Source organism: Myiozetetes cayanensis, unplaced genomic scaffold (assembly GCF_022539395.1).
Source record: "Myiozetetes cayanensis isolate MyiCay16 unplaced genomic scaffold, myiCay2020 scf3, whole genome shotgun sequence".
Classification (NCBI taxonomy): domain Eukaryota; kingdom Metazoa; phylum Chordata; class Aves; order Passeriformes; family Tyrannidae; genus Myiozetetes; species Myiozetetes cayanensis.
Window position 1 is genome coordinate 32,793,808 of NW_026087521.1, and position 12,885 is coordinate 32,806,692.

The 12,885-nt window shown below is 40.9% G+C and overlaps 1 protein-coding gene across 1 annotated transcript in view; it reads right to left on the reverse strand.

Annotated features, from left to right (window-relative positions):
- Nucleotides 1-761: 761 nt before the first annotated feature.
- Nucleotides 762-12,885, reverse strand: part of PPM1H (protein phosphatase, Mg2+/Mn2+ dependent 1H) — a 130,554-nt gene continuing 118,430 nt past the window's right edge. The window contains exons 9-10 of the mRNA XM_050323813.1: nt 11,453-11,604; nt 762-5,631 (exon numbers count right to left, since the gene is read on the reverse strand). Of these exons, the coding sequence (XP_050179770.1) occupies nt 5,484-5,631; nt 11,453-11,604 (300 nt within the window). The 3' untranslated portion in view covers nt 762-5,483. The remainder of the gene's footprint in view (nt 5,632-11,452; nt 11,605-12,885) is intronic.

The following is a 12,885-nucleotide window of genomic DNA, read 5'->3' on the forward strand; positions in this document are numbered from 1 at the left end:
GCCTCACCAGTGCTGAGCAGAGGTGAAGAATCACTTCCCTAGACCTGTTGGCCACACTGCGTTCCTACTAAGTGCGAGGTGAAATAAGAAACAGGAGAATTGCTTGTGCTACAATGCAGTCTTTCAAAATATAACAAGTAGATACCTGCCCAGCTCTCATTCTCTTGCTGGCAACCCAGGTGGGCAATGTCCATGGCTGTGCTGGTACAGTGCAAGGTCGGTGTTAGTTCCTGCATCTTCAGTACCTTTGAAAACATCTTTGGTTACTAAATAATCATGAACGCTTGCTTCAGTGGAATCTGTGAATTCATCCTTGGATTTGCTTGAACATAAACTCAGAACACAATTTAAGACAGCGATTCCTAAGGAACTGGGGATGGGAAAACTTATTCCAACTATGTTATCATTTCCAATATTACACCCAGTGCCTCAGAGAGCTGGTAGCTGATCACTTTGTACAGCTCTTCATTGAGTCAGAACATGGCAACTGGCAGTCTGAGCAATGAATCATAATCCAGTGGCAGCACACAGCTCTCACAGCTATCCTAACTCTTCCCAATCAACCCATAGGCTAATGCACCTCACAGGAATTTACTTCATTAACTCAAGAGTGAGACCTTTTGTTAGTGAATCATCCATTCCCTTGTAAAGTAGAGCATGCTACTTGTCTATATTGCACAATTAGTAATACACATAAAGAGACTTAGGAAATCTTCATGACAAAGGCAGAATAATAATGATTACAGATCTAGATGGATATATATAATATATAATTTAAAATTTTATTTTAAAACTTTGCACATACACTTCTTCAGTATCCTCCTCCTTTGTTCATTGCACTGAAAAGTTTCAAAAAACACAAAATATATCCCTTTACTAAACATTTTTTGTTCTTAGGTTACAAAAAGATGTACATTTCACAGTCACAAAGCAGAAGTACATTGGTCCAAAACATCTTCCTTCAGCAGGTCCTCCTTTCTTCAGGACTTATAAACCCCAGACAGTTGTACAGATCGTAAGATGAATTGTCCAATGAAGGAAAGAAAAATGTGGCAGCTATTAAAAAGAAATAAAATCAAGACACCTATGAAAGAACACCAACAGCAATGGTTAAAAAAAAAAAAAAGCAAAATGAGCATGGAGGTGGACAAGAGCATCCTCCTTCAAGTACATCACAGGTAGAAATACAGCAGCACAGTTACAGCATCATTTGGTCACTCTCTCTGTAGCAGCCACATCACTGAATCTTCATCTAAGACACATGGAGGAAAACTGTTTACACACCTAAAATGTTCGGGAAAAACAACAATTCCACAAAGTTTGCCATTCATGTTTGATACAAAACTGTTGAAAGTATTTGTACGTAAAACATAAAATAAAAGCAAAACAACTGAGGCTGGAAGAAACACAGCAGATTTGCTCAGAGCATGTAGTGTTCTTCAAAAACTCAGCAGAAGTTCAGAGTCAAAATCTGCCCAAACATCCTGGAGGCACAGAGTCAACAGTACCTCACAGACCTCTCATCGTACTTTAATATGGAAGTAACTGTAAATGGAAATCTACTGATAACAGGATAACTCTGACCACTCTTCCATTAGCTTGTTAGCCCTGTTGGTTTTTAGAATTTTTTAACAAAATTCTCTCTGTCTCCATCATGAGGCCACTAAACATCTTGGACAATATGCTTTTGTGTTCATGAAGGAAGCATTATTGCCTTAACATACCAAAGGATGGTTGTGTGCCTCACATAAGAACGTGTAAACGAAATTTCTAACCACCTTCTTCAACAAATTAAACAAACAAAATTTTAGGCTGTAGTGCAAGAGAAAAGTGTTCAAAATGTCTGTACTATCTTTTGCAACAGTATTCACAGGAGAATGATAGAAGCTTCTTGGTTTTGAGTTTCTAGGAGTGGGACTGGACTAGGCACCAGAAAATAGTGTTACTCTGCACTAGCAGCTAACTGGCACTCTATTATTAGCGCCTTTCCTTGCCATTATCCAAGGAGGGATAAGAACTTGCAATACCCATGCACAGACAAGGTTCATCACTGTGCAATAGCAATATGAATGCAGATGTAACTCTGGACTGAGGTTCCTTGCTGCTAAGGCTTAAAGAGTTTTTGGATACCAAGGGAACTTGCCTGGCAAAACCCAGCACTGCTGGCATCAGGCAGTAACTAAAATAACATGCCAAGGATCTAAAATTTGGAATTGATGCCTAACTTGCTCCAGTTTGAGGACATGAGCTGTCTGCTCCTAACTCGTGAGCTTCACTGAGCCCTGGAGCACTGCAAGTCTGAATGCGGCACTCATCTGCGCCTATCTGAAAAATGGTATTTTGCACCATGGATCCTCCCTGCCATCAGTAGTTTCTAATGCTGCAACTCATAAAATAATTCAGCCTACAAAGAGAATTGGAAATGCTTTTAATTATTCTTGCTTCTTGCACAATACCTCCCCATTAAATTACTCCCTCCTGCTATTTCTGTGAGGCTGTGGTGTGTATATGTATTTATACCATGCCTTGAAGCAGAGCACTGACCCCAGTGCAGGGGATGTAAGAAGCTCCTACTGAAAGCAGATAGAAGTGAAAGCCCAAGTACTAATGCAGCAGGTCAGATACACCAGACACTCCAGGGAGACAAGCACCTAAACGTATAAGAGATACTTCGTAAAAAAGCAAAATGAAAAGCATCACAGCATAGTTTCAGTCATATACTGAAACCTTTTATTGAAGTTCTCAGAATTCATTAATTGATGCTAATTGACACTAACTGTTGATACTGCACTTCTGCCCTTTCCAGGATAGAGGTTGACAGTGAACGCAACTCAACCTGGGCCCAGCCACTGCAGAGAAGTCATCTGACTGATGTTGTCAGATGAACAACAAACACTGTGCCAGCTGATTTCACCAGGACCTGCCAGATCATGGTCTGAGAAGTCACCTATCAGTTTGCTTCCCACCAAGTCATGCAATCTGCTAACCCCTCTCTTCAGGGGTGCATTTAAAAAACACTCCTGAATGAGAAGTTGTTTCACTTTTAAATTTTGGCAAATGCTACACAGGAAATCTATTTCCACCACATTGTACTCAGTGATTTTATAAAGACTAGTATGTGTGTTGACACCATGTTACCAAATAATGAAGACCAACAGTGCATAAGCACTGAAATATTTGACTCAGGCTTGTAGTTGGTACCAGTAAGCACCAGCTTCTTTGCTGTTCAGACGGTTTCACCAGATTTGCCAGCACTAGTTTCTTTATGAAAGAGGATCTGAATTGCTGGACATCTATACAACTGCATTTGCGAAGAGACAACAGGAGTTATATAGAGCATGAAAAGCAGGTTTACGAGTTTATTAGGCCAAAAAAAAGTGCGAGAAGTTCTCTTGCTTAAACTTTGAAACATATGAGGGCCTATGGGAAAAAATATTCTAGATTCCAAACCTCTCTTTTCACTCAGATGCACACAGAGAAAGAGGTAAAGAGAAAAAAAAATAAGGAAAGAAAAGATAAAGCATGACAACACATAATCAGATATGCCATTGATTTATGCTGAAGCTCTAGAATATAAAATATCTGTGTTCTGCACAGCTTTATCACATGCAGGCACTGGGGAACTCATGGAACAGTTTTCAGGCTAAAATCAAGCAGCTTGCTGCATGTTTGAGCCGTTACACACACCGCATTGGCTGCTTTCATCCTGAAACTCCTTCTGGGTCTAGAGATTTAGAGCAAGAGTAGTTTAATTCCACCAAACTGTTGCACATGTACTTCCGGATGCAATCAAATACAGCATCTGAGCAGCTACATAGCACTCAGCTGCGTCGTGTTTACACAGAACATCATAAACTACAAAAGGGGCAAGCCCTGGGCCACACCTGTTCAGAATAAAGTCTACAAAGTGCACAGCATCTTCCTTCTACTTACACAACATTTGTAAGCTCCCTCGTCAGTGCTGTTCAATTACATCAGCTCCTGCCTTTTTTCCTGTCAAACAAGTATAAACCAGATGAACAGCTCCACATGAATGTGGTCTGGGGACAAATTAGGTGGAAGTTGGCTCCCCAGCCAATATACCTTCCTATATGCTGGAATTTTCTAATTTTGTTTTTTTCTTAAATTCCTGCTAGTGAAGTAAGAGAGCTGTCTACTTGAAGTCCAGACAGCAAGGTTACACTGCAGATTTGCTTACTTGTTTCTCTCCCGGGCTACTGTTTTCACTTTGATAATGTTTTATGCAAATTTTCTTTATTTAAATTGATTTATCACTGCTAAGGAAAATGCTGCTAAAGCTAGCCAAGGACTTGAATCTATCACAGTCATACTGTAATCCTTGACTACAATTCTCAATGCCAAAAGGACAGAAAGTTATAAGCAGTCACATTCTGATCACCCAAGTCAAGCAGATGAAGGTATACTGAATAATAAGTGAGGCAGGAAGAAGTGAACACCTTTTAAATAGATCACTACCCGGGTATTCAAATTGCTAATGAGAACAATACCACCACTTCCAAGTAGAAATCCAACTAAAAATACACTCAGGAGCCCAAACAAATTTACTAAATCCCAACTGATGCAAAAACTTTATGATCAGGAATCCTTTCAACAGGATAAAGCAGGCAGAATCATTCAATGAATGTAAATCTCTGATCCCAAAAAACCCACAGCCTCCAGGTAAACATCACATATAGCTGAGTTTGCATGCTCTGTATAATCATGGTATACACACAACAAGGAATCTTGATGAATATCTCCTCACACCAGAATAAATTCTGCCATACAGGACTGTGACCTATTTCTCCTGGACAATTTTGCAGGTGGCTGTTTTAGCTGAAGTAAACAGGCATAGTCACACTGAAAACAATTTCAGTTTTCCTACTAAAATACAGGAGGTATGTACTGAAGAAGAGATGGGAGAGGAAAATGGGGGCTCAAAGGATTACACAAGTTTGAAATTGTCCATAGATAAGTCATGAATACAACTTTTTGAAAGAAGAAAACTCTTGAGTCTTATGTATGTATATATATATATTTTTTTTTTTTTTTTATTTTTTCTAATGAGATGTGACCCAAGTCACCTTCTGAATATTTGGGGGTAGATTTCAGGAGTCTATTTGGCTTCTGATACCCACTTCTACTTTCACAACTGAAATGGCTCTTCCAAGCTACATGGTAAACTGAGAAAAAAATTAATTCCCCACCCCACCTGGAGGGATGACAGAATCCATAATATGCTAGCAGCATTTAAATCCCGTTCCTGTTAAGCACCGAAACCATTTCTATAGGGAAATTGGAATCTTAAGGGTTACCTTTAATCATGTACAGTAGATGTGCAGAGCCCTACCTTTCGGGCAGAAAAATATCCCTCCAGCATTACATCAGTTGTAAGTGTCCTGGTCAGACCACCAAAACCATAACGTCTCTTACAGGCCCTTCCCAAAAGGATTCCCATCCTATAACCACTCTTGATGCTACTTTCATGACTGTTTGTTCCCATGTATTAAAGGGATGACGTAGACAGAGATGTCGTCTCCAGAGCCCAGCCTGTCATTGGATATCCGCCAGCCCCGGTCCTTCAGCACTCCCCTGGCTCGCATCACCAGGTCCTGCGCTGCCAGCGTGTACCTGTGGAAAAGGCAGAACACAGCCAGGGAGTGTTTGTCTCTGTGAGAAGAGTGGGTTTTCACAGCCTGCCACCTGCCAGATTTAATGTTGTGACCTACCAGGACACGTTTCCCAGTGTTTTAGAAGCAGGCAGGAAAAACACAAACCACGGCATACCCACGAAGCAACTCTTTCCAGTTCAGTGACAGCTCCTGAATAAGAACGTAAAGGTATTTGACAGACACCACTTGACCAAAAGTTATTGGTTGTTCTGGGTGCCTGGTTTCACCACTCTTCAGAAAAGTATTAAACATGCTTGTCTTAACAAATTGGCTTTCTAGGAGTAGTCTGAAAAATTGAAGACCCCAAATAACACTATTTGTTGAAAACTACACGCTTGTTCACTGACACACCTGAAGGTAATCATACCTCAACTACTTCAGAGATGAACTGTTACAAAGAAAGTAATTTGGAAGCATGAAATATAAAATCCAAATTACACTTTAAGCCAAGTAGACTAACTTGTCTGTTTTTATTCTGAAACTGGAAAAGGAAACTTACAGTTAATATGGCCAGATTAACAGAATTCCACAGTTCTTTCACATTTATAAGTTCAATGAAAACTGCATGAATGTGAGTTGTCAAGTGCTTAATTTAGTGAAATACCAAGGTTCATGTTGCTTCAAAACTCCCAGCCTGTGCTAGGCTGAGTGACAATGGATTTATGGGAGTTATTTTTCTGTCCTGAAAAAATACCACATGCTACTTGGGGCAGAAGGGTGTCAGAGACTAAAAGTGGAGCATAGACAGTGCTCTGTCACGTGTGTTGATATGTCCTTCCCTTAATGCTTTACCTGCTGTTACTACATCAACACATCTGTGTACTCAGAAATTTCCTCTGAAAGAAATCTCATTATGGGTGAACAGCTACTGTCATATGTTTTACTTCATCAGTCCAACACATGGCCAAGATGTTCTGAATTTAGCTGGGTGGAGGCAAACTTTTCTATTATTAGATAATTAAAAATTAATTGAATAGTTAGAAGACGGACAAGAAAAAAAAACAGTTCAATATTGTGTCTGCATGTGTTTTATTTAAAGTTTTATTTTATAAGTATTTCTAAGTATTTTATAAGTATATTTTATAAGTTTTATTTTATAAGTATCAACCTCCAAGATGATACAGGGCTCTATGAAGCCACACACACAGGCCTCTAGAACTAAAGCACACTTCTGTAGTTTCCAAAAACAAGGAAGGATAAGAAGTGTTTGCATTTCAATATCTCCTTTTCTAAGGAGGATCCTTGACCAGAAATGATCTGCCCTGATCTCATCTGAGGAATGGGAAAGAACAACAACTCCATTGATCAGAAGCTCTGTGTGTGTAAGTTTATCAGTTACCTAGGACTGTTCTAACCCCAGAACTTTTCACCACAGCATGCATTATTAAGTGGTAATTTCTATCAGTAGAGAGTTTATTCAGTCTCTGGGGATAAGAGAATAAAAAATATCCAATTATGTTCTCTTTCTAGAATATTGATCCTTTAATTCAAATAACTCCTTTGAACCAGGAACAGATATATTTGCTCTACTAGAAAGATTTCTTTAATGCAAATGAATCAACACTTGATTACTCAAAAGGTAAGCAGCAATGCACCCCTGCCACTAATGGTACCAAGTGATAAAATTTCCAGCCCTCACTAATTTTGATGAATGATTTACTTTTAGCCATAAGAGAACAGCCTAAAGGCACAAAATCCAACGCACATGCTTGCACATACACATGCACACTGTCTGCACGTTCCAAGATTAGTCTGTACCAACAACCTTGAGCTATAATAGCAGGATAACAAGAAGCACTGGCCTTACTGTCGTAATGCAACATGAAATCTTATTTTCTAATGGGGAAAAACCAAACACACATACTTGTACTCCTCAGTTCCCAAATCAGATGCAGGGCTAAGGAACAAAAGGACTCCATGTGGAAAGCAAGAAACTGAAATATTTATTCACAGCATGCCTGATTCTGAGTGAGCTTTGGCAAGAACATATTTCCCAAGGATTTTTCAGCTATTGTCACAACTTAAGAGAGAAACACCCATCATTCTGCAAGAAAACTTTGCTTTCCTGCTTTTTCTAATTAACAAGGGCTCCCCACATCTAAAGAGTACAAAGGAATGAGTATTGCTTTTGATTGTGTTAGGGTTTTGCTGCTGAGTGTTTGGAAAGGGCAAGATAAAAAAAAAGGAATTTTAATAAACCAGAAATTCTCTCATAGACAGACTGTGAAATACTCAAGAAAACCAGCACAATGAAGCAAAGGAAAAGGAACAGGTGAAGGCAGCAGTGAAGTAACATATTCCTCTCCTGTGTAGAGCTGAATTGAAGCAATGGTATTCAACTTGGCACTAGAGGAGATAGGGTGAGTCTCTTGTACCTGGAGATGAATAGCAGCAGCAGTCCATTACTGAATGTTTTATTCTCCAGTGCTGTGAAATTGGGATTCAGCTCTAGAGAGAGCATTAGAGAACTGCTGAAGTACTTTTAAAGTATCCACTTCCTCCTAATGAATAGCCTTGCTGGAATACAACTTCTGTGTTTTAAGAATAAATATATGGGGTTTTTTTCTTCTGCTGGAGCTTTCTGTATTGATCAGTGAAAGTACTGCAGGAGAAATGGTGATGGGGGGAATCATGCTGCTGTCTGAGCAGCTTATCTTCTCACGCCCAGCAGAGGTGGAGGAGCTCCCCGGCATCCTCATAAATCTCTAGCTAGTGTGAGAGAGAAAGTGAGAGGGAACAAGAAAGGACAAGAGAAAGGATGAGAAATAAAAGATTCCCAAGGTCAGGGGGTAAACCTGCATAAGTGCAGTTGAAGGAAATGGGCAAAGAGTCATGCTTTTCTGTCTTCACACCTCTTCAGAGAGCTGATGTATGGAAAGCAGCAGTGTGTCCCTACCACCTGTTCTTCACTCAGAGTCCGCTTAATGCTCATCTGCCACAATACCCATAAGAAATCAGCTGGCTAAGAAATCCAGCTCCACCCCAGCCTCTTCACTCCATCACAGCAGTCACCCAGGAACTGTTCTCTAAACAAGTCTGTGCCTATCATTCACTGAGGCTCCAAATCCCCTGAGGTTGTGTCTGCATGGCTGGATGAAGACAGATCCGAGGACTTTGCTTTCCCTGCACTTGGAGATGTCCAGGCATATGCTATGTTTGACAGGATTCAGAGATGGTTTTTATGTGGGCAACAAACACTCACAGTAAATATCAGCAGGAGAGAGTCCCAAGAGCATTGCCAAGGGCTGTAAACTCTTACCCATGAGGCCATAAAGTAAATTGTAATTCAAATGGGAGGAATATTGTTCCCACAAGGAACTAATTATGTAACAGATAAGCACTCTGCAGCTCTAAAATCCTATCTTTTCTTTCTTTTGTTTCTTTTTTCCCTTCATTAATGCGCTGCTGTCAGGGAGTAAGTAGGCTATTGAGTCAGGCAGATCCAGGATCTGCTCCACAGGTTGGTTCTCTGGAAGACCACAGCGTTACCAAACCCAGGGTGCAAGTCTCTTACATTCTGACAAGTTTTCTACATCCCCAGAGATATTACTTTTCCAGCTGATCACTTACCACAGACTATGTCACTACACTCATCACAGAAGCCAACATTTTCTAGGACAACATTTCCTTTAAACATAAGGAAACAAACTGATAATACAGCAAACAAGATTTTCCTGTCACTGACTAGTGAGAGGAATGAACACAGCTCCACAGCCTGAGCTGCTACGCTATTGTAAGTTCATTAGTTATACCTCATTTATACCACTGTGAAGTAATTACATAAAACCTCTCACACAGTACTTTAAAACCTTTAAATATTTATTACAACCAAGCAGCAAGAGCAATTCCACAAAGGTAATTTTCATAAATATCATTGTAAACTATATGAGAGACTGCTCCAATTACCTCTTACGTGCTGGCATGAGAAATGTCTTGTCCCTCCTATTTGTAAGCCTCTAAATGACCTGGCACAAAGCTGCTTAAAAGAACAAATTAATTTTCAATTCAGATGTCCATTCACAGACCAGCAGGTCAAATACCAATAAATGTGTTTGTTCTAAGTTATAAACAGCAGACTCAGTTCTGGAATGAGTGGTACTCACATTGGCACAAATAGCAACTAATTACCCACAATTACTAGAGCTAAACCAGTACAAGCAAATCTAAATGAAACAAAGAAAATCTCATTTTCCTTTAGTGTTTCTGATTGCTATGAGTGTTCTATAATGGATGAAAAAAATTACTCACCTAACAAGTCAAAAAGATCAAACAAAGAATTCCCCTTCTTACTGCAGCAAACATGGTGGCCACCACCAGCTCAGTAAAGACTAAAAGGAACGAGACAGACTCAACACACCCTGACTGTATTCACAGCAGACAGGACTGGTAAGGATGGTAGGCAGGGACAACTTTTCCCAAATACTAGATGAGAAATGGAGACAGAGCAGGGCAGAGGTATTGCATTTTATCAGGTACCTTTGCAAGAAGAGACTCAGGGGTGCAGGAATGAGAGCAAAAGCCCCTTGCATCTGAATGGTGTTAGGGCATAACTGAAAGCAGATTGGATGGGTCATCTCCTCCTACCTTAAATTAATGGCATGTCTGCACAGCACAGTACCAGATGCCCTGAAAGTACCCCTCCCTATTTCTGCCTGATCTTCCAGAGAGAGGGCAGACACAGTTGTCCTGCTGAAGCAGAGACAGCCCTGGCTGTCTTTCATACCACATCTCATCTTCGGTGCAAGGAGGTGGGCAAGGTCAAAATATTGCACTTGCAGCTTCAGGCTAATCATCCATTCTCCCGATGATTGCAACAAAACCTCTTTTTGTGAAGATGATGACTTAGAAATATAAGAAACACCATTTTGAGATGGGTCTTGAAGAGTTATTTCTGAAACTCCACTTTCCACAGACCAACTGGGAATGTATAAAATCTCTTCTCACCCTCTTAGCCCAGGATGAGGGCAGAAGACAGTGGTAGACAGGTCTGAATTCAGGAGCAACACAAACTTCCCTCGTGAACAGTCCCTAGGGAAGGATAAAGCTCTTTCCACTTTCACAGTCCTCCTGTTTACAAGCAAGAGACTTCTGATCTCTAGCATAATATTATAAATCATAGTGACATGGAACTCAGTAGCAGACAGACCTGTAGACTCAGTCAAGGCAGACAGCCTCTAGATAGTTGTCTGGGAACTTGTTTGTTTGCATGGTGGTATGTTTTAATGGCAGAAACTGATAATTTCAGAAGTGATAAAGACAGGAAAATAAAAAGAATGAGGCAGAATAAAATTGTGAAATAAAACAGAATCCAATTAAATCGAGTCAGACTTTCCACCTCTTTCATCACCTCACCTGTCCTGGTAGCACTGATTATTCCTGCTGAAGGTGGGTTTAGAAGCAGTCTTTAGTGTTAAGGAACTATCCAGAGGAGAGTTAAGTGGAAACCTGTGACTGCTCTAAACAGAACTGTTGCCACGTTCTTCTAAGACTTCAGCTTCCTACAGTTTTCACAGGACCTCATACAGCAAACAAAATGGATCCTATGCCAAGATACTGTGATCCCACACCTATTCCTTTGAAGGTTGCCAATTCTGAGCTATAACAGACCCTTGCCCCAAATGCCCATGTTTGTTGTAGAGGCTCCATCCAACTTATAAAAATGTTTTCTTATAAGTGTTGCATATTTCCTGAATGTTATTCATACCATACTTTCTATGAAAATACATTACCAGAAAGTGCTCTTCTATGGAGAAGTTAGAAAATCAGGGATGAGCACGAACCTGTGGGGATCATCGGGGTCACAGTTTGGTAGAAAGTTAGTGACAGCTTCTGCCACTTCTTCATTTAACAGCACGTCCCAGAGTCCATCAGTAGCTAGGATCAGAACATCATCTGGCCCATGCTCATACTGCAGGAGGTCATAGACTCTCACCTAAAACAAAAAAATCCAAGAGATTCATGAAGGAGGACATTGTCAGACCTATTTGCAAAATATTGCTGAGCTTGGCTGTGAGTTTAGCAGGTTTGGCCAAGGCACTGAAATACCTCCCACGGCACTAATGGAGTCTGTCTGCAGTTTAGGCCCCAGCATGGCAACCCCTCCTGCTGCAGCTCAGCATGGCTCAGGTGCCAACCCCAGCCAGGATGGATGCAAGCATTCCTAAGCCAGGCTCTAAAGCACAGTGCTGCTGTTGCTGCCAGAAGGGCTTGAAGCCTCCCCCACTCAGCAGCCTGGTTTCAGTGTGTGAGGCCCTTCCTTATCATTGGCAGCACTAGTCATATGGAAGCTGAATAATTTATTTGATGAATTTTTGATATTTTCTAATAAAATATTCACAAATAATTGTTTTCACAGTTTGTCTAGATCCATTTAACTCTGCCAGATAAACTGCATGTTTGGAAATGTCTGTGTGGCACCAGGCATTGCATTCACCTGAGGCACCTACTGCACTAGAAAGTCCTGCCTGAGGAAGCGAGTGGTTCCATGAAATGGAGAAAAACTGTTTACCTGCTCAGTCACATGTATCTGTAAACAGTTCAGTAGCTAGAGACTGATTCAAGATCTGCACAAAAGTGAAGCTTATTCACACTATTAAATTGTCCACTGACTTCAACTCGTCTGTCTGCTGCTCCAGTCAGGCTGATCACTGCTGGTACCTCTGTAACACCCTGCCTTTAAAACAACTTCCACCATCCTCTTCCCAGAGAGGCTGGGGAAAGCTGGGAGTGGAGGGGGCAGTCACAGAGGTGCTGCAAGGCCATCAGCTGAGCCAGAATACAAGCAAAGGCCATGGAAAGTGTTTTAAAACAAGTCTTTTGTTGGTGTAACTCCCCTTCCAGCACCCGCTGTGCTCCAGCTGACAAACTGCCTCCAATTCCCAGGTTGTGAGGGGAGCCATTACTAAACACTCACAGAGCACTTTAATTACACCAGCAACAATCACAGATTGAAAGAATTGTAACAACCTTGCCAAGTCACACAGGAGGAAAGGATCTCTGTACTGAAGTTTGGAAATGGTGCACTTTGTCATGCACCCTGCTCCAGGCTTGAACTCCACAAACAGCAGGGGCAGCTGGGAAATTTGTCAGTCCAAGCACTTGGCATAACTAGAAAATATGACCTGTTTTATTCTCCCTTGTGGTGCACTCTCCACTTAGGAGCCATGGAACAGGCAATACACATAAAATGCCTGGACCTCTTAATGTAATTATG